This window comes from Lissotriton vulgaris, chromosome 3_2 (genome assembly GCF_964263255.1).
Source record: "Lissotriton vulgaris chromosome 3_2, aLisVul1.2, whole genome shotgun sequence".
Taxonomy (NCBI): domain Eukaryota; kingdom Metazoa; phylum Chordata; class Amphibia; order Caudata; family Salamandridae; genus Lissotriton; species Lissotriton vulgaris.
The window spans coordinates 291898943-291920783 of record NC_141690.1 but is presented as its reverse complement, the minus strand read 5'-3'; the positions used below and the strand labels follow the sequence as shown (position 1 = coordinate 291920783).

The 21841-nt window shown below is 47.1% G+C and overlaps 1 protein-coding gene across 1 annotated transcript; it reads left to right on the top strand.

Annotated features, from left to right (window-relative positions):
- Window positions 1–1225: 1225 nt before the first annotated feature.
- LOC147725730 (uncharacterized) lies at window positions 1226–21250 on the top strand. Its single transcript, XM_086964420.1, has 2 exons — window positions 1226–1268; window positions 19271–21250. Exon 2 carries the CDS (start codon window positions 19814–19816, stop codon window positions 21122–21124), a length of 1311 nt encoding a protein of 436 aa, XP_086820546.1. The 5' UTR covers window positions 1226–1268; window positions 19271–19813; the 3' UTR covers window positions 21125–21250.
- The last annotated feature ends 591 nt before the right edge of the window (window positions 21251–21841 follow it).

Here is a 21841-nt window from a genome sequence, read left to right as displayed (position 1 = left end):
GCTTGTCATCATGACTCTGCTTTTTCTTTGTAGTAGAAATATTTGTATGACCAACTGTAAAACAAGGAATTCTTGCCTGAAGCTTATTATTTAGTATAAAAAGAGAAGGCTGGTCCTGTAAAAACGAGCAGTCTCCTGAGAACCTACATGCTGTTGTACTTCTAGGATACCTGTTACTGGTTGCAGCCAATAAATTCGATCCTTGACATCACCTAGAAGACTTTGTGTTTCTGTGGTCCAAAACAGGAAGGACTCGAGGTCTTTGGGTGTTCTCCCTGGCACCGCCGGGTCCATAAAAACCCGGTACCTCAAGCTCCTCCCCCCAGGCCTTCAAAACTGACCTCAAAGTTCTCCTACTTCAAAGACACTTCCAAATTTAATTCATGCCCTCTCTGTTATCTGAAGGAAGACCTTTTATTAAAGAAAATGTCTATTCTCTATGACTTGACTATGGTAGTGCCTTCCCAGTGTGTTCTTGTGGTTTGAGTGTCTGCCGTTTATTGCAGTATTATCCTTGTACCCTTGTTTGGTTCTCTTTTGTAACCTGCACACGTCACTTTTCTCTTGTAACACTCTGTTTGCTCCTCTTACATTTTGTTTGCTTTCGATACTTGCACAAGTGCCACCATTGCCTCCGTAACGTCTGTTCTTGTGTTTGAGTGTCCTCCATTTATTGCGGTATTATACCTCTACTTGTACTTTGTTCGCTTTTGTAACCTGCACACTTGTCACTTTTTCCTCCTGTAACGTAACGTTTGCTGCTCTTGTATTTTGTTTGCTCATAATTGTCACTTTTGCCTCATGTAAAGTAACGTTTGCTTTTGTAATTTGTTCACTTGTAATTTTCTCCTCATGTATCAGTTCTGCTCCTATTGTGAAGCCTCTGACACCTTCGGGTAAGAGAGAAAAACGCATAAATAAAATAAAAATAAAAAACTGGGCTGACCCCCAGCTCCTGACACTGCCCTGGGACAGGGGCACCAGCTCTACCCGGGGTCCCCCCCTGCTGTCCCTGCTCCCGGAGAGGAGAGAGGAGTTGGGCGTCCCCTGCGGTTATTCCCCATTCCTTCTCTTCTCTTTGTGTTATTATCGCTCGTCTCCTTGGTGAGGGTTAGTCCCCATTCCTGATCCCTTTGTCGGGCATTATTGCTCATTTTCCGCCCCCGTCCTTTGTAGCGTGTTATTCCTCATTTCCCTCTCTCCGCCCCCCCCCCCCCCCCCCCAACCCGGGCCCGTGGGACGAGGAGAGGACAGTGGCCGGAGCTCAGGTAGGAGCAGCTGTGCCCCCCCCTCCCCCTCCACCGATGCCCCCCCTCCCCCTGGGCGGGTATTGCCCCCCCCCCCCTTCCTCATTCACTCTCTGGAGTCCTTTGAGTGTTTAGTGGGGGGCCGCGACATCTATGCGGGGGGGGGGGGGGCTCGGATCCAAGGACCCCAACAGGGGGAGATCGTTCGCAATGAACAGACACCAGGGCCCTGAGGATGCTGGCTCCCACCAGGGGGCAGGTGGGGGGGGGGGGGGAGTGACCGCAGGGGGGCGGGGGGAGGGGGGGGCAGAGAGAGCGCGAGGTAACGATGCTGTTGCCCGGAGCTGGAGGGAACTGTGGCCTAAAGACCTCTCTTGGCAGATTTACAAGCCCCTGCGCCACTTTTGCGTCACTTGTAATATGAGAAAAGTGGCGCAGAAGTGGCGCAAGGGCTTGTAAATCTGGCCCTCTGTTGGGAGTACACTTCCCTATAGGAGTGGGGGCAGTGAAGATCCCAGGCTCAGCCAGCGTGCAGCCCACCCACCGTGGATGACCAGGGGCCCCTCAGACGGGGAGGGCCCAGTGCGGGCGCGGGGGGGGGGGGCGCGGAGGGGGCGCACACTGTGCAGGCGTGATATCAGAGACAGATGAAGGGTCCTCTTCGCCCGTTTCTATGACTACGGACTGTCCCCTGCTTCAGGACCCTTCATATGTCCGTAGTCATATGGGCTGTCGGGGTCAGGTGTTCATGTGTGCAGTGTGGGGGGCTTCGGGAGGGAAGCCTGCTTTAGACCCTCGGGGGGGCATGCATTGGGGTGTCCTGGGGGTAACCTTTATTTATTTATTTATTTATTTATGCAATTTTTATATAGCGCGGACTTTACCCGAAGGTGTCAGAGCGCTTCACAGAAGGAACAGAACTGATACAAACTGAGAACGTTACACGAGCAACAGATTGCAGAGGCATTCGTTATGTTACATACGGTAAAGTGATAATTGTGAGCAACCAAGAATACATGAGGTAGACAAGGTAATTGTGACACTTGTGAGCAAACAAAATACATGAGGTAGTAAAAAGTGCACAGGAGGGAAAAGTGACAAGTGTGCAGTTACAGGAGAAAATAGAGTATAATTTTTGGTATAATACTGCAATATATGTTAGACACTCAAGCACAAGAACAAACGATTACGTGGGCAAAAGTGGCACTTGTGCAAGTATCAAAGGTAAAAAACCTGTGAGAAGAAGCAAACCGTGTGTTACAGGGGCAAAGTGGTGAGTGCAAGTTGCAAGAGGGTACCAAACACAAGTACATGGATAATACTGCAATAAAAGGCAAACACTCTAACCGCAAGAACAGACTGGGAAGGCACTTCCATGGACATGAGAAGTAGAAATTATCAGTAGTGGGAGATCTTCCTTCAGACAGAAGAGAGTTACTTTTGGAGGTGTCTCTGGAGGAGGAGAGCTTTGAGGTCCCTTTTAAAGGCCTGGGAGGAGGCTGTGGTCCGGAGCTGAGGCGGCAATGAGTTCCAGATTCTCACTGCGTTGCCTGAAAATGATTGGGCCATCGTTCTTTCCTTCTTGAAAGTGGGAGGTTCAAGCAGTAGATTCTCCGCATTGCGTGAAGGTCTAGAGCCTCCAGAGAGTTTCAGTTTATTCGCCAGGTAGCAAGGAGAGGAGGAGTGCAGGGCTTTGTGGGTGATACAAGCAGTCTTGTAGATAGCTCTAGCCTCCAAGGGAAGCCAGCGGAGGGTAGATAACATCGGTGTGATGTGATCGCTTCTTTTGGCCCCATAAATGAAACGAGTTGCTGAGTGGAAAACAGACTTAAGTGGGGACACGTGGGATTTGGGGAGGCCAGTAAGAAGAGAATTGCAGTAGTCGAGTCTGGAGAGGACCAGCGATTGCACCAGGGTTATAAGGTCCCGCTCCGCGAAGAAGCGACGGATTCCCCAAAGAAGGCGCAGTTGGTATCGAGCTGATTTCGCAATGGAATTGATGTGGGGAATTAGATTAAGTTTTTTGTCTAGTATGACACCAAGGGATTTGGCGCTGTCGACAATGATGGGTTTATTGTTTAGGAGATTCATCTGATCCATCCATGATTGAACCGGGGGAGGAGAGAGTGAGGAGGAGAGGAGGAGGAATTCAGTTTTGGAGGGATTCAGAATCAGTTGATGAGTTGACATCCAGTTTTGAATGGAGTCGAGAGTGGAGCTTAGGATGGAAAGATCGTGAGTAGAGGCAATCTTGAGGTAGAGTTGAGTGTCGTCAGCATAAAGATGATAGTGAATCCCGGATTTACTTAGGAGATTTCCCAGTGGTTCTAAATAGAGATTGAACAGTGTGGGAGCAAGTATCGAGCCTTGGGGAACATTTTGACCTACCGCCACAGGAGGTGAAAGACTGTTCGCTATTTTGATCATTTGGGATCTGCCAGAAAGGAAGGATGCAAACCATTTAAGCACAGTGCCCTCCATGCCCATTCTCTGTTGAAGAATATTGAGGAGGGTATTGTGATTGACAGTGTCAAAGGCTGCGGAAAGGTCAAGGAGAATTAGCAGACAGGACCCCCCTGAATCGAGTATCCTCAACGCGTCATCAACCACTTGCAGTAGGGCTGTTTCAGTGCTGCAGTTTTGGATGAAGCGGTGGGGGCACCAGGGCATTCTCAGTTGTTTGTCGGAAGCCCAGAAGTCACATGGGCCATTCAGTGGCCATCGGCGCACTCCCCGGCCCTCCTCAGCAGCACCCCACTAGCAGACGTCTGCTAGCCAGGCCATCGAGGGGCCCCCGCAGGCGCGTGCCAGGGCATAGCTTAGCTCAGAGGAGGGCCAAGGGTGGCAGCCGTGTCTGGGCTTTGAGGGAGCAGGCCTCCCGGGGTTCAATGCCGGAAAGCCCTGTAACCCCCCTAATGTGATGGGTGGCGTCCCAGGGGTGCTGCCGGTGGGACAGCCCCAGAATAGATGTAGAAATGTTGCAAAGGACCTTGCAATGGGGGCAGGAGAACTGGGACCCCCTGTAGCAGCCTTGAGGTCGCGCCATCTCAGGTGGGATCCATGGAGGACGAAGAATTGTACGTTTTTGAGCCGAGAGTTTCGAGGCACTTTCTTCTGTAATTCGCGGGCAGGACCCCACTCTTATTGTGAAGTGGCCTCTCGAGCTCCTCCTCCCACTCATGTCTCAGTGGGGTGAGGGGCACTGATGGCCTCGGATATCCAGGTCATAAAGTGAAGGTCGAGGCCAGAGACAGTACTGGGAGGAGTACTGGGCGCGTGACAGGTTCACCCCCAGATCATACCACAGCTGGAGGCGGTCCCAGAACATCTGCCGGTGGAGAAGGAACTGCCCTCAAGGAAGCCCTCCTTTTCCACCAATTGGTCGAATGGGAGAAGCTGTCCGTCGACAGGGGCGGCCTTAGGCATGTGCATGCTGTGCACCCGCACAGGGCCACCAAACCCCAGGGGCGGCTGCGGCAAAATATATCCTTAATATAATAATCCTCGGAGGATGGATACATATTTGCATGGTGGCTCCAGTGGCAGGGATTTGGCGGCCTCCAGCTCTGTTCCACTTCCAAACACCCTGACCCCCCTCTTCACTGGCCTCCGCGCTCCGCTCCATCCAGACCCCCTCTTCCGGGGCCCCCTACCTACGCTCCCTGCCCAGGGCCGCCATGAGCCTAGAGCCGCCCCTGCTGGCGATAAAAAGAGACTCTACCTCGAGAATCAAAAGTTTCGTCCAAACCTGCAGTGCATGTGCAGTGTAGTAAGCCCGCCAGCAGCAACAAGGGGGTGTTAAAACAGGGTTCCTCGGGACAGGTGATAGACTCGGAGCATACAGGAGCTTCCCACAGTCAACTAGACTGAATGGGTGGAGGCAGGCTGGGTCCTGGCAGGAGCAGACGTCAGGTTGCCGGTAACGATAGGGGCCAGATCGGAGCTGGCCTCTCCCAAACAGTGTCCCGCCGTCCATCGCGACTAAAGTTGTGGTACAAGGAAATATGCTTCAAGTGATGGGGCCCCCAAACCTCCCTGGTCGACCGGCAACTGCATCTTGGCCTTGGCCAGGGCGACTCATTTACGCTAGATAAAGCTTTAAAAAAAAAAAATAAATAAATAAAAGAGTAGGGCATCCAGTTCCTGAAAAAAGGGGTGGAGGGATGACAGGAAGATTCGCGAAGTCATAGAGAGAGCGAGGTAAAAGGACCATCTTCGCCAGGGGAATTTTCCCTATGACAGCCAAAGGGAGGGTCTTCCAAAAAACAACTAGAGCGCGTATGCTTGCCAGTTCTCTACGGTGGTTGCCCTCAGAGAGATCAGGGGGAGTGTGGTAGAGCCAGACCCCCAGATGATAAGGGGCCCACAAACACCAGGTGAGACTGCTGTCTCCGATATGCACCTCCCACGGGGAAGGTCGGGGTCAAGATGATAGATAGACGATTTCAACCAGTTCACCCTCGACCTGGACATGGCAGCGAAGTCTACGAGCATGGCCAGAGGGGCTCTAGGGCCATCTTAATGTCCCATACATAGAGTAGCAAGTCATCCGCGTACAGAGACAAACTGTGGGTAATGTCTGCGAAAGGGATTCCCCAATCCCCCCACCGGAGCAGGGGCTCCATCGCCAAGGCAAAGAGCAAGGGGAGAGTGGACACTCCTGGCATGTGTCCCGCGACACAGGAAAGGGAGCCGAGACATAGCGGCCTAGACGAACCGGGGAAGTAGGATTCGATTATAGCAAACTCGTATAGGCCAAGAGTGTAGGGCAAACTCCCAGACGCGGTAGCAACGCAAATAGATATGACCATGACAAGGTATCAAATGCCTTCTCCAGATCCAGAATCAGACAAGCGGCATGAGGAAAGAGACCCCTTACCCGATCCTGAATGTGGAACAGTCAGTGGATGTTCTGGGAGGTGCGCCTGCCCGGGACAAACCTACACTAGTCTGGGTGTACACGTGCTGGGAGGACTTGGACATATCGTTCTGCCAAGATCTTACTGAGGATTTAGTAGTCTGTCGATACAAGGGTAATCAGTCTATAGGAGGCCAGCAGAGTCTATCTCTATCTGGCTTTAAAAACCAGACCAGAATAGATTCACAAAGTGAACCACCGAGCTCACTGCCTTTTAAGGCTGCCCTTTACATGCCCACCAATGGAGGCACCAGAAGGGCGGAAAAGATGCTGTCATATTCTAGTGGTAGGCCATCTAGGCCCGGGGCTTCATTGTGGGCCAAGGCCACGATCACCTGTTTCACATCAGATGTTGTGATCTCCACATTTAGGGAGGTCCTTTCATGGGGAGCAATCCGGGGGAGGGGAAGGGTGGCGAGGAACAGATCTATTGGTATCGAGCAATCCTCCTCTCGTGCCCCGTATAACTCTGCATAGTAGTCCTAAAATGTCGGTATAATTTCAGCTTGGGACTGGACCGAAATGCCGGAAGGGGTGACTGTCTCAGTAATGGGACGTATGTCGGAGTCCTGGCGAATAAGTCAGGTCAGCAGCACTGCTGGTCTGTCCCCCTCTTGATGCACTCTAGTGGTGTGCACCTTAAAATTGTACCACCGAAGACCAAATACGATAAAAATCCACAATACTATATCTAAAAGGTCACAGTTAAAAAATACGTTGATTAAAAAGAGTTCCTTGGGTGGATAGCTCCGTCCGGGGTTCCACGGCGTCGTGAGCACACTAATCCAAAAAAATTTCTGGCTGACTACGGGGTCGTGGCCAACTATGGTGTCGGGAAGACCCGCAAACACTACCTTGAGATTTGCAGAGCGATGTGGCCCTTGAAGTCACTCGCGTTGCGGCGTGCGGTGCCCCCAGTTCGCGGTGCGAGCAGCGGCTTGGTGGTGGCGTGAGATGGCGTCGTCGGTGAGAACAGGGACGCGGTGTGAGATGGAAGCTGTGCTCGTCACGGTGCTAGCAGGTCACGGTGCAAGCAGAGTCGTCGTCGTTGCTGAAGCGCTGTCGTCGGCTGACAAACTGGAGTCGATGACACCGGCGTCGGTGGGCCAAGGCTGCGGCGTGAGATGAGGGCGATGCATAGTGTAACTTACGAGCGGTGCCCCCGAGCCACGGTGCAAGCAGCGGTGTCAATTTCGGCAGGAAGTGGCGGCATCAGGAAGGCCCCGGAGTCGTCATGTAGCGAGGTGGTGCAGATTGCGGGCCCAGAGGTTTCAGTGCGAGCAGCGGCTCGGTGATGGAGTCAGCAGGCGTCTTCGGTGAGACCAGGGTCGCGGTGCGGCGGTCCCCTCTTCGGTGCCATCAGGACACAGGTTCGGCAGGGTTGTCCTAGACGTCGTCGAGTGGCGTTCGGGTTGCAGCACAAAACACACAGTCCCCAGTGCTGCGGATCCAAGAATCTGAAGTCTTTGCTGTTCCCGAGACTTCGTGAACAGGGGGCAAGCTCTACCTCAAGCCCTTGGAGAGTCTCACCAATTCGGTTGCAGAAAGTCCAGTCCAGGCCTTTCACTGCCCAAGACAGAAGCAGCCACTACAGGTCAACCCAGCAAAGCAGTAGTCCCTTTTCGCAGCTTCCACGGCTCTCCTTCTTGGCAGTCTTCTTGTTCCAGATGAGTTCTAAAGTTTGGGGGTCTGAGACCCATTATTTATGTCCAAAAATCCTTTGATCTTTCAGGCAGAGTGTGTCTGTGCCCGGCCAGAACCAGTTGGGCCTTTTCTGGTGTGAATTCCTGGCAAGAGGTGGAGACGGCATTTGTCAGAGGCAGACCAGGCCCTTTGAGGTGCAAGGGAATCTCCTCCCCTTTCCCCCAACATAGCCCAGGTCTATTCAGCCCTTTCCTGATCTACCTAGACTACCTGGAGCCCCTCCGGCCCCCCAGCCTTCTGTCAGCCAGAACCCAGACAGGCCATCCACATTCCAGCAGAGGCACACAGGAAATCTCAGCAAGAAAACACCCACTTTCTAAAAGTGGTATTTTCAAAAGCAGAATGTAAAAATCACCTTCACTAAAAGATGCATCTTTAGAACCGGAAACTGCCTTTTTTGCTGGGACTCTGCTCTTTAGCCGACTGTTGCCGTTTGTTTGTCCACCCAGTGACTCTGCAGCTTGCCGGACCCGCTTCGTGGTGTGCGTCTCCTGCGGCTCCTGGACTTAAAGTAGAGCTGTGTCTTTGGAGGCTGTGGGGTGTGCAGTGAAGCAGCAGGGCTGCGAGCGGAGGGTACAGGGACTCCATCTCCCAGGAGTCCCTGTTAGTCTGACCCGTGTCACCTGGGCCGCTCTCCCTGCTTGCCCCGCCCCCTGAACTCTTAGTCTCTATAAACATAGGCCTTCTTCTCCGCTGCGCGGGAGCGTCCCGGGAGAAGCCTGGGACAAGGGCGGGACCGTCTGTGGCTGTCAGAGGCCGGAAGAGACTGGACTGGGCCAAGGCTCTTGGTTGCCCGCTGTAGATAGAGGTTGTATATCCTGCTGCGAAAGTTTTGAACTGCTGAGGGACATGGAGTGCCGCGAAACTAGAAGTATGGTTGCGGCAGGCGGGAAAAAATTGACTGGAACTTTAGATGACTTTATTGTGCGCACCAACTCCTTAATCAATCAAGGCATTTTACTTATGGAAAGGAGGGTTTCCCAGGAATTAGCACTAGCCAAAAGATCGTCCTTGGTCCCTATTGGCTCCGCCCGCACACCTGATACTACACTACTTATGCCCAACCCCGTACTGGTCCTCGCCGATATTCATGATAAGAACTGTAGTCAACCAAACTTATCAGACCTACCACTCCTTGATTCTCAGGTTGAGATTCATAACCCAACGGGGACTAGCTCGGAGCTCAACCCGTTAAATCCTCAGGTAGATCTTTTGATAGTGTCTACACATGAACAAAGGAGGGGGAAGAGGGAGGGGGCAATCCCCAAACGAAAGCAACCTAAGGCTAACATCACTGGAGCTAAGAAAGCTCGTGTTAACCCTTCCAGGAATACTAGTGATGATCTAAATGAGAAGGGTGGATCTGTAGAGTCGGGAGACCTGGGTAATGAACTTACTGGGGAGAAAACTGGGGCGGAAGTAGCTCATTTAGAGACTGCTAGCCTACCCCTTACTATTATCGATGATACTATCCTGGATAACTCCCTGGCGGACATCCTTGAGGATAGCATCATTGCTGATACGTTAAGGGCGGATGCAACAGGGATGGCTAATAGGGAGGAGGAGCCCATAGGTTGTACTATAACTAAAATCATTAAAACTTTACTTGCCCCCCTAGAAGCCAGGCTTCATGGCATCGAAAAAGTCCTTCACGACAATCATAAGGACATAAGGTTTCCTGATAGTAGCTTTGCTAATAGGATTACTAGTGACAGTAAATCTCGACCCGCGGCTAAGTGCACAGCTGCGGTAAAAAATAAGATGCCAAAAGAATCAGGCATTAAACCCGACTAATCATCCGATTAATAAAGTTAGCACCCAAACTCGGACAGCAAATAAGTCTAGTGACCAAGTTAACCCAAAACACCCTGCCAATCCTACTCCAAAACCTGGCTCTGTACCAACTCAAAAAAACTTGATACGGCGAAATATTCATCTACCGCCAGATGCCTCCTCTTACGTGATCATCCTGACGGAGGTAACAGAACTGGTCCCCCTTAATACAGAAACCTTTCAGGCGCTCAAAAATAAGGTATGCCACTGGTTATCTAATAATCACCCTTTACCGCCAAATCTTTGTGGCAATATCCTAATGGTTGAAAGAACGCCCTGGGTAGGACATGACAGGAAAAGAATACAGGGGGACTGCATGGTAGTGACCTTTGAGGATTCTCGTATCGCGGATTATATCTGTCGGGGGAATCCTCGCAATAATAATAAAGGCACTTTGGTCATGGCTAGGCCCCTTTCTTATTTTTACATGCCCAATGAACAGCAGGATAGTAGATGGAGTTGGCTTAAAGATGCGAACCACCACAGAGGAGAAATAAGGCCAGAGGTACCTAGGGAAAGGAACCCTAATAACTGGGATAGGGGTGGCGAGGAGGGGTGGCTTCTAGCCCAGAGAAGAGGAGGCGGACATAGCCGTGACACCAGACATCACGAAGGCAGGTTTTGGGGAAATGGGGCGAATGTCTGTCACGCTTACAACTATGCCCAAATCCCCTATCCATTAGACAATTATTATAACATCCCAAAGTCAAGCCAGTATGACTGCCTGTCCGACCTGGGCTGGGTCGATTGACAACAGGCGGGAACAGTACCAGGAACTGGTAAAGGAAATAAGATCAATCCCGTCTCCCCCGTAAATTCGGTTTTGGAGAATGGGACTTTAAGTGTGGATAATAGGGTACCGCCTAACATTGCCTGTGAGCTCAGCAATGGTAAAGACTTAGAAAATAGCCCAGTTAGCCAACCAGTGGTTAGGGATGTCCTCAGAGATAATAGATACATCAAGATAGGAACATGGAACATCGCAGGGTTAAGGAATAAAGTAGATGACCCCATTTGGAGGGAATTTTTGGGCAGGGCAGATATCATCGCCTTGCAGGAGATGTGGGACACAAACAACATATTTACTATGGATGGATACACCACCTATTCTCTCCCAGCGGTCCCTACTACTAGAGGAAGAGCTAGGGGAGGGCTGGTAACTCTAGTGGCAGCTAATATTTTAGGAAAACAAACAGTGATTGACTCTGGCTCCCCCTATTGTTTGGTAGTTAAAATTGTCTGTAAAGGGGCTTCTAATGTTTTGATTGTTAACTTTTATAACTCATTTTATAGAGTCACCTCCACTAGTAACCTAACAGCTTTACATTCCTTTTTAGTAGATTACAGGGAGCTGTCTGAAAATGAATGCAATATAATACTACTGGGGGACTTCAATATCCATAGATGTCCAGATAAATGCCTGTCCAATGATCCCTTTGCCCCCATCGAACAGGTCGATTCCCACTTCGAGCACACGGAGCAGGGGTTCTTATTGGAATACATCTTAGCTGAAAATGGTTTAATGTTACCCATGGGGGACGAGGTGAATATACCAACTTTCAAGGGAAATGGTAGTGGGTCAACCATTGAGTTTATTTTCACAAGCCTAACATTAGGGAGTAATCTGGTAGATTATTTTCCTGTCTGGTCCCATTTTAGCGACCATAATCCCGTTTTTTTGCGTGTTGGAGGCGTTTTTAGTAGATCCGGGACGCAATTGAACGGGGTTGATAAACAAGATATTCTGGCTACAGATCAGGCACGGAGAATCAAATGGTGCAAAATCATCCCTGAGGATTTCCTAGGCAACCTCTCTAACAGCAGAGGGGTGGAGTTGTGTACATGCATGGACAAGGAAGCAGGGGACAGTGAGGTAGTGGAGGCATTCCAAAAGGTCTGCCAGCAGATATTGTCTGACTTAACGCATCCCAAAAAAGGTAAAGAACCAGGGCCAGTTGGCTGGTTCAATCATAACTGCTCAGTAGCCAACCGCAAACTGAAGGAGGCCTTGAAATGTAAGCCTGTTGATAGAAAATGTGTGGCGCTCCTAAGGAAAGCATACAAAGCAGCAGTTGAACAGAGGAGGCGGGAGATTAGGGAAGATGCTTGGGCAGAACTGACCTCTATTGACGTTATAAAAAACAGCACCAAATTTTGGGCAGTGATTAATCAACCCTACTTTGTAGATTCGAGTAATAATAATGTTTTAGACTGTGGTATACAGGAGGATAAGTGGTTCTCCCATTTTAAGTCAGTTTACGAACATGTGTCCGTAGGGGTTGACGATTCAACCTTAGGGGTTACTCATCCATACACCTTAGTAGTAAATGAGGCTGAGGTAACAGAAGCCATCTTTAAGATGACAAGTAATAAGGCCCCCGGCCCTGATGGCATACCAGCCGACCTTTTTAAGTCTAATACAGCAATATGGTCCAAAGTTTTATCTAATGTTTTTAACAGAATATCTAAAACCGGTATCCCAACGACTTGGTCACAGTCGGTAATTGTACCTATCTTCAAAAGAGGTAATAGAGGCGAGCCAAGTAATTACCGTCCAATTTCCCTTCTAGATTCTGCTGTGAAGGTCCTAGGCAGAGTGGTTCTGTGTAAATGATCTGATTGGCTCGAGGACACGAACTCTCTGTCAGCTTTACAGTACGGGTTTCAAAAGGGGCGTAGTACTATAGATCAGTGCCTCAACCTCCAACTACTGATTGGGAAGTATACTTTAGTGAAGCAAGGCTGCTTGTACATAGCATTTATGGACCTGTCCTCCGCCTTTGACTGAGTAAACAGGTCCAAGCTATGGGGCTTGCTCCTTAAGATGGGCATTGACGAAAACATAGTATACTTTCTAGCCGATCTTCATAGGGACCTCACAGCCACAGTGAGATATGACCGTAAGGGGAATTGCACGGGCAAGATAGGTATAACTAATGGGGTCAGACAAGGCTGCATTTTAGCTCCTTTATTATTTACATTATATATTAATGAGCTAGCTAGTATTCTGGGTGCAGCTTGTAAGGATATCCCCAAGGCGGGTAAGTTCTCTCTTCCTGCGTTATTATATGCGGATGATGCCGCACTTATAGCGCGCACACCCGTAGGTTTACAAAGTCTTTTAAATACCTTTTATGAATTTATGTCCTCTTTAGATCTTAGCGTTAATTATACCAAATCTCATGTCATGGCTGTGGGCACAAAGGGCAGGCATAGGAAGCATATGTCACTCCATTGTAATGGGAAAAAGTTTACTAGGGTAACCAGATTCCCATACCATGGGGTGGTTTTTGATGAAAGTTCCACCTGGCTTCCTCAACTGTCCGAGAAAAGAAATGCGTTTGTACGGTCCACCTCTGCTGTTTTGGGTTTTTGCCGCAAACTGGGGGTGAAGCCGCTACAAGCAGTGATAAAGGTTTATGACGCAAAATGTGTGTCCATAGCAATATATGGCGCAGATCTTTGGGGTTTTAAGAACGTTAAACTGTTACAGGTCGCAGAGGACAAATTCCTAAAGTCTATTTTATCTGTACCACAATCGACCCCAGGCTCTATAGTTCACCAAGAATGTGGGGTGGGATATTTAGAAGATCGGATCGCCATTGCGCCCCTATTAAAGTGGATTATGGTCTGGTTGAATCCAGAAGTGGATGTGAATCATGAGATCCGGGCGGACTGTCTTAAACTAGAAAATTGGCAATCTATCCTGTGGTTAAGCAATGTTAGAAAGGTTGCAGTCTTACTGGGGCGGCCAGAAATATTTGAGGAACCATCTAAACTGGTCAAAGGAGATATAAAATGGGTCAAGTCAGCCTTTAAACGGCACAGAGAGATGGACAGAGAGGGCTTTGAATTGACCAAGCCAACTGTGAGAGCCCATCAGTTAATCGTAACATCAGATAATGACCTAGAATTATATCTGAAGACTGTCAACAATGCAAACCACAGATACTTATTAACCAAGTTTAGATTAAACAAAATTCATTTACTCATTTCAGGGCGCCCTTGTTGGACTAAGGCCACAGACTTGAAATGATGCTCTTGCGATGGCTTCTCTATAATGAACGCTGTTCACTTCATGTTCTTTTGTGGGTTTTTTAAGGATATACGGAAAAAAATTATTGTACCCCTATTAAAGGATAAAGGGTTCAAACAAGTGAAACCTGCCTTATTATATCTCCAACTGTTGACCAATACGTAGGAAATATTTAATGTTGCCACTTTTTTAAGTATAGCAATGAGATTGAGGAAAAAACTAGTTAGTCTTAGATAATATTCTTTTTAGAGTGTTAATTATTGAATTTTTAATTAAGAAGAATTGTGTACGTTTTTAAAATCACTCATGAAATTGTTATTTAAATTGAATTGTGTTTGTCATATACTCTTTCCTTAGTCGATGTGCTGCTGTTGTTAGTTAGCCATATTGCATTTGAATGTCTTTTCCCTTTTTTTGGACCCATGTATACTTTTGTGGTTTTTGTTATGAACCGAATAAAGTATTTTGACTGACTGACTGGCATCTTTAGATTCTGAGTTCAGGCATACTAAAGTTTATTTTCTTACAGAATTCCCTGGTGCCAGTTATGTATATAAGATGTTAGAAACAACCCTCCCATTCTATTCTATGAGGAACAGGCAGCCTTGCAATAGTGAAAAACGAAATTGGCTGTAATTCACTATTAGGACATGCCACACACATCAGGGCTTGTCCTACCTTTCACATACATTGCACCCTGCCCACAGGGGTACCTTGAGCCTCCCTGAGGGATGTCTGACATGTAAGAAAAGGGAAGGCTAGGGACCGGCCAGTGTGTGCACTGGCCTAGTCGACATGGCAGTTACAAACGGCGTGCAGACTCTGCAATGGCAGGTCTGAATTACCGTTTTCAGGGCTAATCACGGGGGGAGGGAGGGGCGCAACCAGTGCTGCAGGCCCCCGGGTAGCATTTGATTCACTGGCCTTGACACACGCAGTGCACATTACTAGGGGCTAACAGGTAAATCAAATATCGAATCATGGAAACACCAATCCTTAACCAAATTGACACAGAGAGCGTCTGCACTTTACCACTGATCAGCAGGGCGAAACGTGTGCAGAAACGTCACACCAGCAAAAACAGGTCAAAACCAGAGGTCAGAAAGCAAAAACTCAGGGGAAACACGACAAAAGATGCGAAGTCTAGCACATGTCCCCTCCAGCTGAAAATAGGGAGAACTACCCACTCGACTGGGAGTTCTCTTCACTAATGTGCCCATTCTGGCCTATGGAGAACAGGTAGCCTTGCAATAGTGAAAAACGAAAATGGCTGTAATTCACTATTAGGACATGCCACACACATCAGGGCTTGTCCTACCTTACCCTTACAATGCACCCTGCCCCTGTGCCTACCATAGGGGTGACTGATATGAATAAAAGGGAAGGTTTAGGGACTGGCAAGTAGGTGCACTTGCCCAGTCAGCATGACAGTACCAGACTGCACACATGCCTCTTGCAATGGCAGACCTTAGACACATTTTACAAGGCTGCTTCTGTGGGTGGCACAACCAGTGCTGCAAGCCCACCAGCAGCATTTGGATTGCACACCCTGGGCACTCCTGGTGCACTAGACTAGGGTCCGACAGGTAAACCAAACCAGCCAATCATGGAATCACAAATTAATACATTTCTTTATAATAGGGAGAGCATATGCACTTTAGCACTGATTAGCAGTGGTAAAGTGCCCAGAGTCATAAAACCAACAAAAACAGGTCGGAGAGAATATTGGAGGGAGGCAAAAAGTTCAGGGATGACCCTGCAAAAAAGGCCAAGTCCAACAAAATGTCACACCATTGTTAATGTTAATGTTAGGGGGATTTATAAAGCGCACTGTTACCTCGCGGTGTCCTGGCGCTGACCAATGATCGAAAGTTTAGACACGCTACTTTTATCAGAAATCAGATGTACTGAAAAGCCATGTTTTCAGCTCTTGTCTAAATGTGAAAAGGGAGGTAGCAGATCGGATGGATGGTGGGAGTGCGTTCCAGATTTTTATGGTACAGAGGTAGAAACTTCTTCCACCCCAATTCTTCCTGTTAAATTTTGGTGCCACCACGAGATTCAAATTACATGACCTTAGTGTCCTATTGGGAGGATAACTTCTAAGTTTCTGTCCTAAATATTGAGGACGTGTTTGTGCACGACTTTGTAGGACAAAGCCTTAAACCGGATCCTTTCATTTACTGGTAACCAATGCAACTGCTTAATGACATTCCTAACTGAAACATGTTTGGGAGTGCGAGTTAACACTCTGGCAGCTGTATCTTGCAGTACCTGTAGTTTCCTAAGCTGTTTGGCCCTAGGGTTGAGGTCTAGACCGGTACAATAGTCCAGTCTGGCCAATACCAAAGCTGAGACCACCAGCCTTTGCGAATTTTCAGGGATGAAAGCTAGAATCTCTCTGATTTTCCATATAGCAAAGTAGATGGATGAGGTCAAGGCATTAATCTGACTTCCATTAGATAGCATGTTTTCTATTATCATCTTGAGGTTTTTAGCTTTTTCGACTGGCTTTGGTAATTCGCCTAAGCTGGCTAACCACCCGCTAGGGGACCAAAAGGAGGGATCGTTCCCAACAGCACTACCTCTGTTTTGTTGCTGTTTAGCTTTAAACAATTAAGGCTCATCCAGTTGTTTACTGCTGACATGCAGTCATTAACCCCTTCCGTGCGGCCGCGATTTTCCCCGTGTGCGGCCGCCGGACGAACACGGGCTGGCCATGACGAACCCCAGCCTTCATCAGCACACGAACACCGTAGTGCATGACGGCTGGGGTTCGTCACCAGCATGGAAGGGGTTAAATCACCTACTTAAAGAATGAGATTGATCTGTGACTGCTATGCCGTTTTGTGTGTCATCAGAGTAAGAGGTTAATGGGAAACCGAAAGATCTTACTACTGGAGCCAGAGCTGCAATGTATATGTATATGTAGCGCCAAGATGCCTGTTAGGTGGTAGTGCGCTTTAGAAATTGTATAAATAATAATAAATAATATATAATAAAAAGAGTGGGACTCAACGATGAGCCCTGCGGCACTTCATATGGAAGCTGGAACTGAGTGGACTTATATGACTCCATGGCCACAAATTGTATCCTGTCCTTCCGAAAAGATTCTAGCGAACGAAGAGCCAGTCCCTGTACTCTTGTTGCTGCTAACCTCTCTGCCAAAATGGCATGATGGATGGGATCGAAGGCCGCCAACAGGTCTAATAATATGAGGGTAGCCTTCCCACCATTGTCCAGAGCTTCAACTGATTTGATGAAAGACGACTCAGTGCTATGTCCAGCTCTAAAGACGTGTTGTGACTCGTCTAAACCCTTGTGTGCATCACTGTATTCCCCAAGCCGTGTGTTCATGTGTCTCTCTCTATGATTTTTGCAGGGAAGGGTAGTCGTGATATGTGGCTATTTACGTCCTCCGGATCCAAATGAGGCTTTTTAAGAGTGGGCCGGATTGAGGCTGTTTTTCACAACTTTGTGAAAACTCCTGTCTTAAAGATTAAATTGACAATTCTTACCAAACTGTCTGCAACTACCTCTTGGGCCATTTTCACCACAGCCACCGGGCAGGGATCGCTGGGTGATCCTGATTTAGCTTTTACCACTAGATTCATTAATTGTGTTTTATCAAGATCAGTAAGCTTTGCGAGACTTGTGTCCCCCGCCGATCAGACCACTACCCGCTCGATTTCCGGAGTAAATAATTTCTCCTTAGATCTGCGGTTGTCTACTTTATTGAAGGTACTCTCTACTTTATACACAAATTGTGTGGCGATCTTATCATACAAAGATTGAGTTGGCATAATCTCTGGAGTATGGGGAGAGGTAAGGGACAGTACAATTCTAAACAATTCCTTAGAGGAATTCTTAGCACTTTCTATCTTTTTTGAGAAGTAAAGGTTTTTTCACTCCTTATCAGTTCTTTATATTTACTAAGAGTCTGTTTATATTTATGTCTCTCTATGGGATCAGAGTCTGTTCTCCAGAGGCGTTCTTGTTTTTTGCAATTTAGTATACATTCCTTTCATTTTTCGGAATACCAAGGAGCTGTAGGATGATTGCACCATGAGCATACAGGGACCAAATTCCACTGAGGAGGAAACGTTTATATATATCCATCCATTCGTTGTGGGAGCTGGTGTTATTGTCTACATCTTCCCCATACTCTGGCTGTGAACTAATTACATTTGCTTGGAATTGTTGGTTAATCCTATTCCAGTCTCTAACTGACCAGTTCCTTGCTGTCAACCCCCCCCCCCCAAGTTTGAGGGGCAGATTCTACTAGTCTGATATTAAATAGAATGGCCGAATGATCTGAACAGGTGAGTGGCAAGATTTCTTTTACCGAAATATGAGGATTATTGGAGAAGATTCCATCAAGCGTGTGACGTGCTTTATGGCTGGGTTCTTTCTCCAATTGCAGGAGCTCAAACTCTCCATGAGGCTCAGAAAGTTTGCTGTATCCGCCTCTATGAAGGATTCCAGATGGAAATTAAAATCCCCCATCACTGTCAGAATGGAGGCTGCCAGCCCATCATCTGGAAGAAAATGAAGATTATCTATGGAAGGGCTTCTCAGGCCTAGCGGTCAATAAACTAAACTAAAATACCCTTAACCCTTTGTGGAGTACTTACCTGAAAGCTAAAAGGTAATGCTTTGCAAACCGACAGAGTGGGGGAAGAAAAGGAGCCAACCAATGACTCCCGGTAAGGAATGGGTAATCCTCCACCTTTCCTATCTTTCCTATCCAGTGTGTAAATACCAATACCTGGTGGTGCAGCTTCTTTCAGTCTAGGACGAGAACTTACATCAGTCCATACCTCAATGATAAAGATTACGTCGCATCCCTGACTTTCAATAAATATCGCACAATCACAGCAATGTTTAACTAGAGAGTTAGCATTGAATAGCACACAACATAACTTCGGCTCCCTTAACATGAGGTTCCCCTAGCTGTGTTGGGCCTTGTCTAAGGATAGTGGGCAATGTAGACATTCATACACCTGACAGTCACAACCGCACTCCATTAAGCTTTATAATGAAATATGAACACAACTTGTGCATCAGTCCAATTTCCTAAAACGTACGCAAGCAGCTGGACTCACTTCCTTGGTATGGGCTATTTCCACATGGTCATTGGTGATACTAGTTCCTTCATTTATATGTCCTTCTCTGGACCATTAGCACCACCCCTGGTATCTCCTCCTCAACAGTTTCAGATGATCACATACTGAGGGCCCCAGTGTTTAATTTCTGTGCTTGTGGAGCATTGGTTTGGTTAAGTTTGTTTTTATCTGTGGTTATATTTGCATTTGGTTTATTTAATTCCAAGTTTTATTGCCTTTCATTATAGAAATATTTTCCTTGCATATTTTACCAGACTTTGAATTGTATATTTTTTTAACATTTTTTTTAATGTCAATTAAAGACAATATGATGGTATTATTGAGAGAATGTTGATATATAGTTTACCCATGATAATCTACATGCAGTATATCCTTTTGGTGATTTAAGTTTTTATACATCCAACAGAGGGTGGATCCATGAATAAATAATATTCTGATGAACAGAGAAGAACAAACTGAACTGTGACGATGACTCCGTGATTTTCAGACGATCCAGAGTTAAAGACCTCGGACTCCAGGATATGAACGAGCATCTGAACACAACTCAGGGTCCAGGGTTGGATCATGGGTGATTAATAACCTGTTCACTTTCTAAAGCATTACAAAGGCTGTAGTTTTATGTCCATTTTTAAATCTTTTTTGAGCGCATCATAACAGTAAGACTCTAAAGAAGCAGAACTAATTGATTTCAAACCATTCCAACACAACTTAAAAGAAACAGCGACTCTGTGAAGTGCTGACACTGTTTCGAATGGTCCGACTTGGCACTGAAACTCTTACTCTCTTACGAGCGAAAGTATGACACAGCTTGGAGACACAGAACCTCACAGAGAAACCATTCCGTTTTCCGAGCGTGGTAAGATTTGATGTCTGTTTAGTCTTACTGTCGCATTCTCAGCACTACAAAGTCAATCACCGCAACAGTATTGGTGCTGATTCAGTAGCAAGGATGGTTGATCAGCAAACACAGCAATCGGATGCATGTGAAAGCCAAACCAGACCAGAGACATTAGGAATAACTGAAAAATTGTACAAATGCAGCGATTGTGGAAAAGGTTTTAAGAGAGCATCGTCCCTTCAGATCCATGAGCAAACCCACACAGGAGAAAAACCATACAAGTGCAGCAAATGTGACAAGAGCTTCAGCTTATCATCACAAGTAAAGAGCCATCAGCTCATGCACGCAGAAAAATCTTTCACATGCACTCAATGTGGAGTTAGTTTTAGGGGGTCTTCAGAGCTGAGGCGTCATCAGCGAACACACACAGGAGAAAAACCATACAGTTGCAGTGACTGTGGGAAGAGTTTCAATCAATCAGCAAATCTAAAGACCCATCGTCGAATACATGCTGGAGAGAAGCCATACTCATGCCGTGAATGTGGGAAGAGCTTTAATCAATCACAACTAAAGAGACATTCCCTATTACACACAGGAGAAAAACCATACACTTGCGCTGATTGTGGAATGAGCTTTATTCAGTCATCAGACCTAAGTCGCCATCAGCGAACGCACACAGGAGAAAAACCATATAAGTGCATTGAGTGTGGCATGTGTTTCACTCAGTCGCCAGCCCTAATCCGCCATCAGCGAACGCACACTGGAGAAAAACCTTATAGATGCATTGAGTGTGGAAAGAGCTTTAGCCAATCGTCGATTTTAAAGGCCCATCAAGGAACACATACAGGAGAAAAACCACACACATGTAGTGAATGTGGGAAGAGTTATAAGAGGCTCTCATTCCTTCGGAACCATCAACAAACGCATACAGGAGAAAAACCATTTGGTTGCGGTGAATGTGGGAAAAGTTTTATGAGATCGTCTGGCCTTTTGATACATCAACAAACGCATACAGGAGAAAAACCATACATGTGCAGTGATTGTGGGAAAAGTTTCAATCAGTCCTCATACCTAAGGGCCCACCAACGAATACACACAGGAGAAAAACCATATGAGTGCAGAGAATGTGGACTTCGTTTCCCACAAACATCGCACCTCAGGTCCCATCAGCGAACATATTCATGCAATGAATGCGGGGTACGTTTCTGTAGCCCGTCAGCTGAGAAATGCCATCATCAAAAGTACACAAGAGAAAAAGCATTCAGGTGTAACGAGTGTGGGGACAGCTTCTATTGGGTTGCAGACTTAAGGGCCCATCAGCAGATGCACAGAGGAAACTTTCACACACCTGGTTTCTTGATGTCTAATGCATACAACAAAAGACTGGAAACACAAGAAGTTAGCTCTTCACATGTGTTGTAAACTATGTAAACAGTAGAATTATAGCAGACAGCGGGACGGCAATTTATCACGAATTACAGTAAGCAAAAAATTTAACAAGATGTCTCCATACTCGAGTTTTTAATGAAAGGATCTTTGCCAGTAAACCAGATGTAATAAAAAGAGAGCATCTTCCAGGTATGTCAATGACGTAAGAGATGTCAGGCCAAGGCGTCTTGCGATGAAATGGATGTGCAATCTGACGTGGACGAAGTGAAAGGAACCAATGGCAGTGATTGTGATTAATCAGCCGCGGTTAAGAAGACAACTTCCATGAACAACATTTGAACTTCAGGCAGACAATGTCTTTGGCACAAAACTTGAATAACGAAACGCACTTGCAGCAAATGTAAGAGACAACGCGGAGCATTATTCAAGTAAGCCGTTGCTTTATAATAATCTTAAATGTTTGTATTTCCTGTATGTGAAACAAACACTAACTTGACACTAACCCCTTGAGGCCATCCATACTGGGGCAGTGAATGTGATTGTCCTAGAAAAGGAATCATCTGTAAATACACACAAGGCGGAGCAAATTCAATTAAAGTTCAATATTGGACGTCCAGGAGAGTGCCTTGTTTAATTCATAGGTGAGAGCAATGCAGGCGCTGTCACACTGGCTAGTCAACAACCAGTTAAAGATAGGCTTGAGTTCCATTAGTTTTAATTTCTAGTAGTAACTTAGGGAGATGGTCTTGC

Excerpts from the sequence above, each read along its gene's own strand:
- LOC147725730 (XM_086964420.1), top strand. The coding sequence starts at position 19,814 with ATGGTTGATCAGCAAACACAGCAATCGGATGCATGTGAAAGCCAAACC.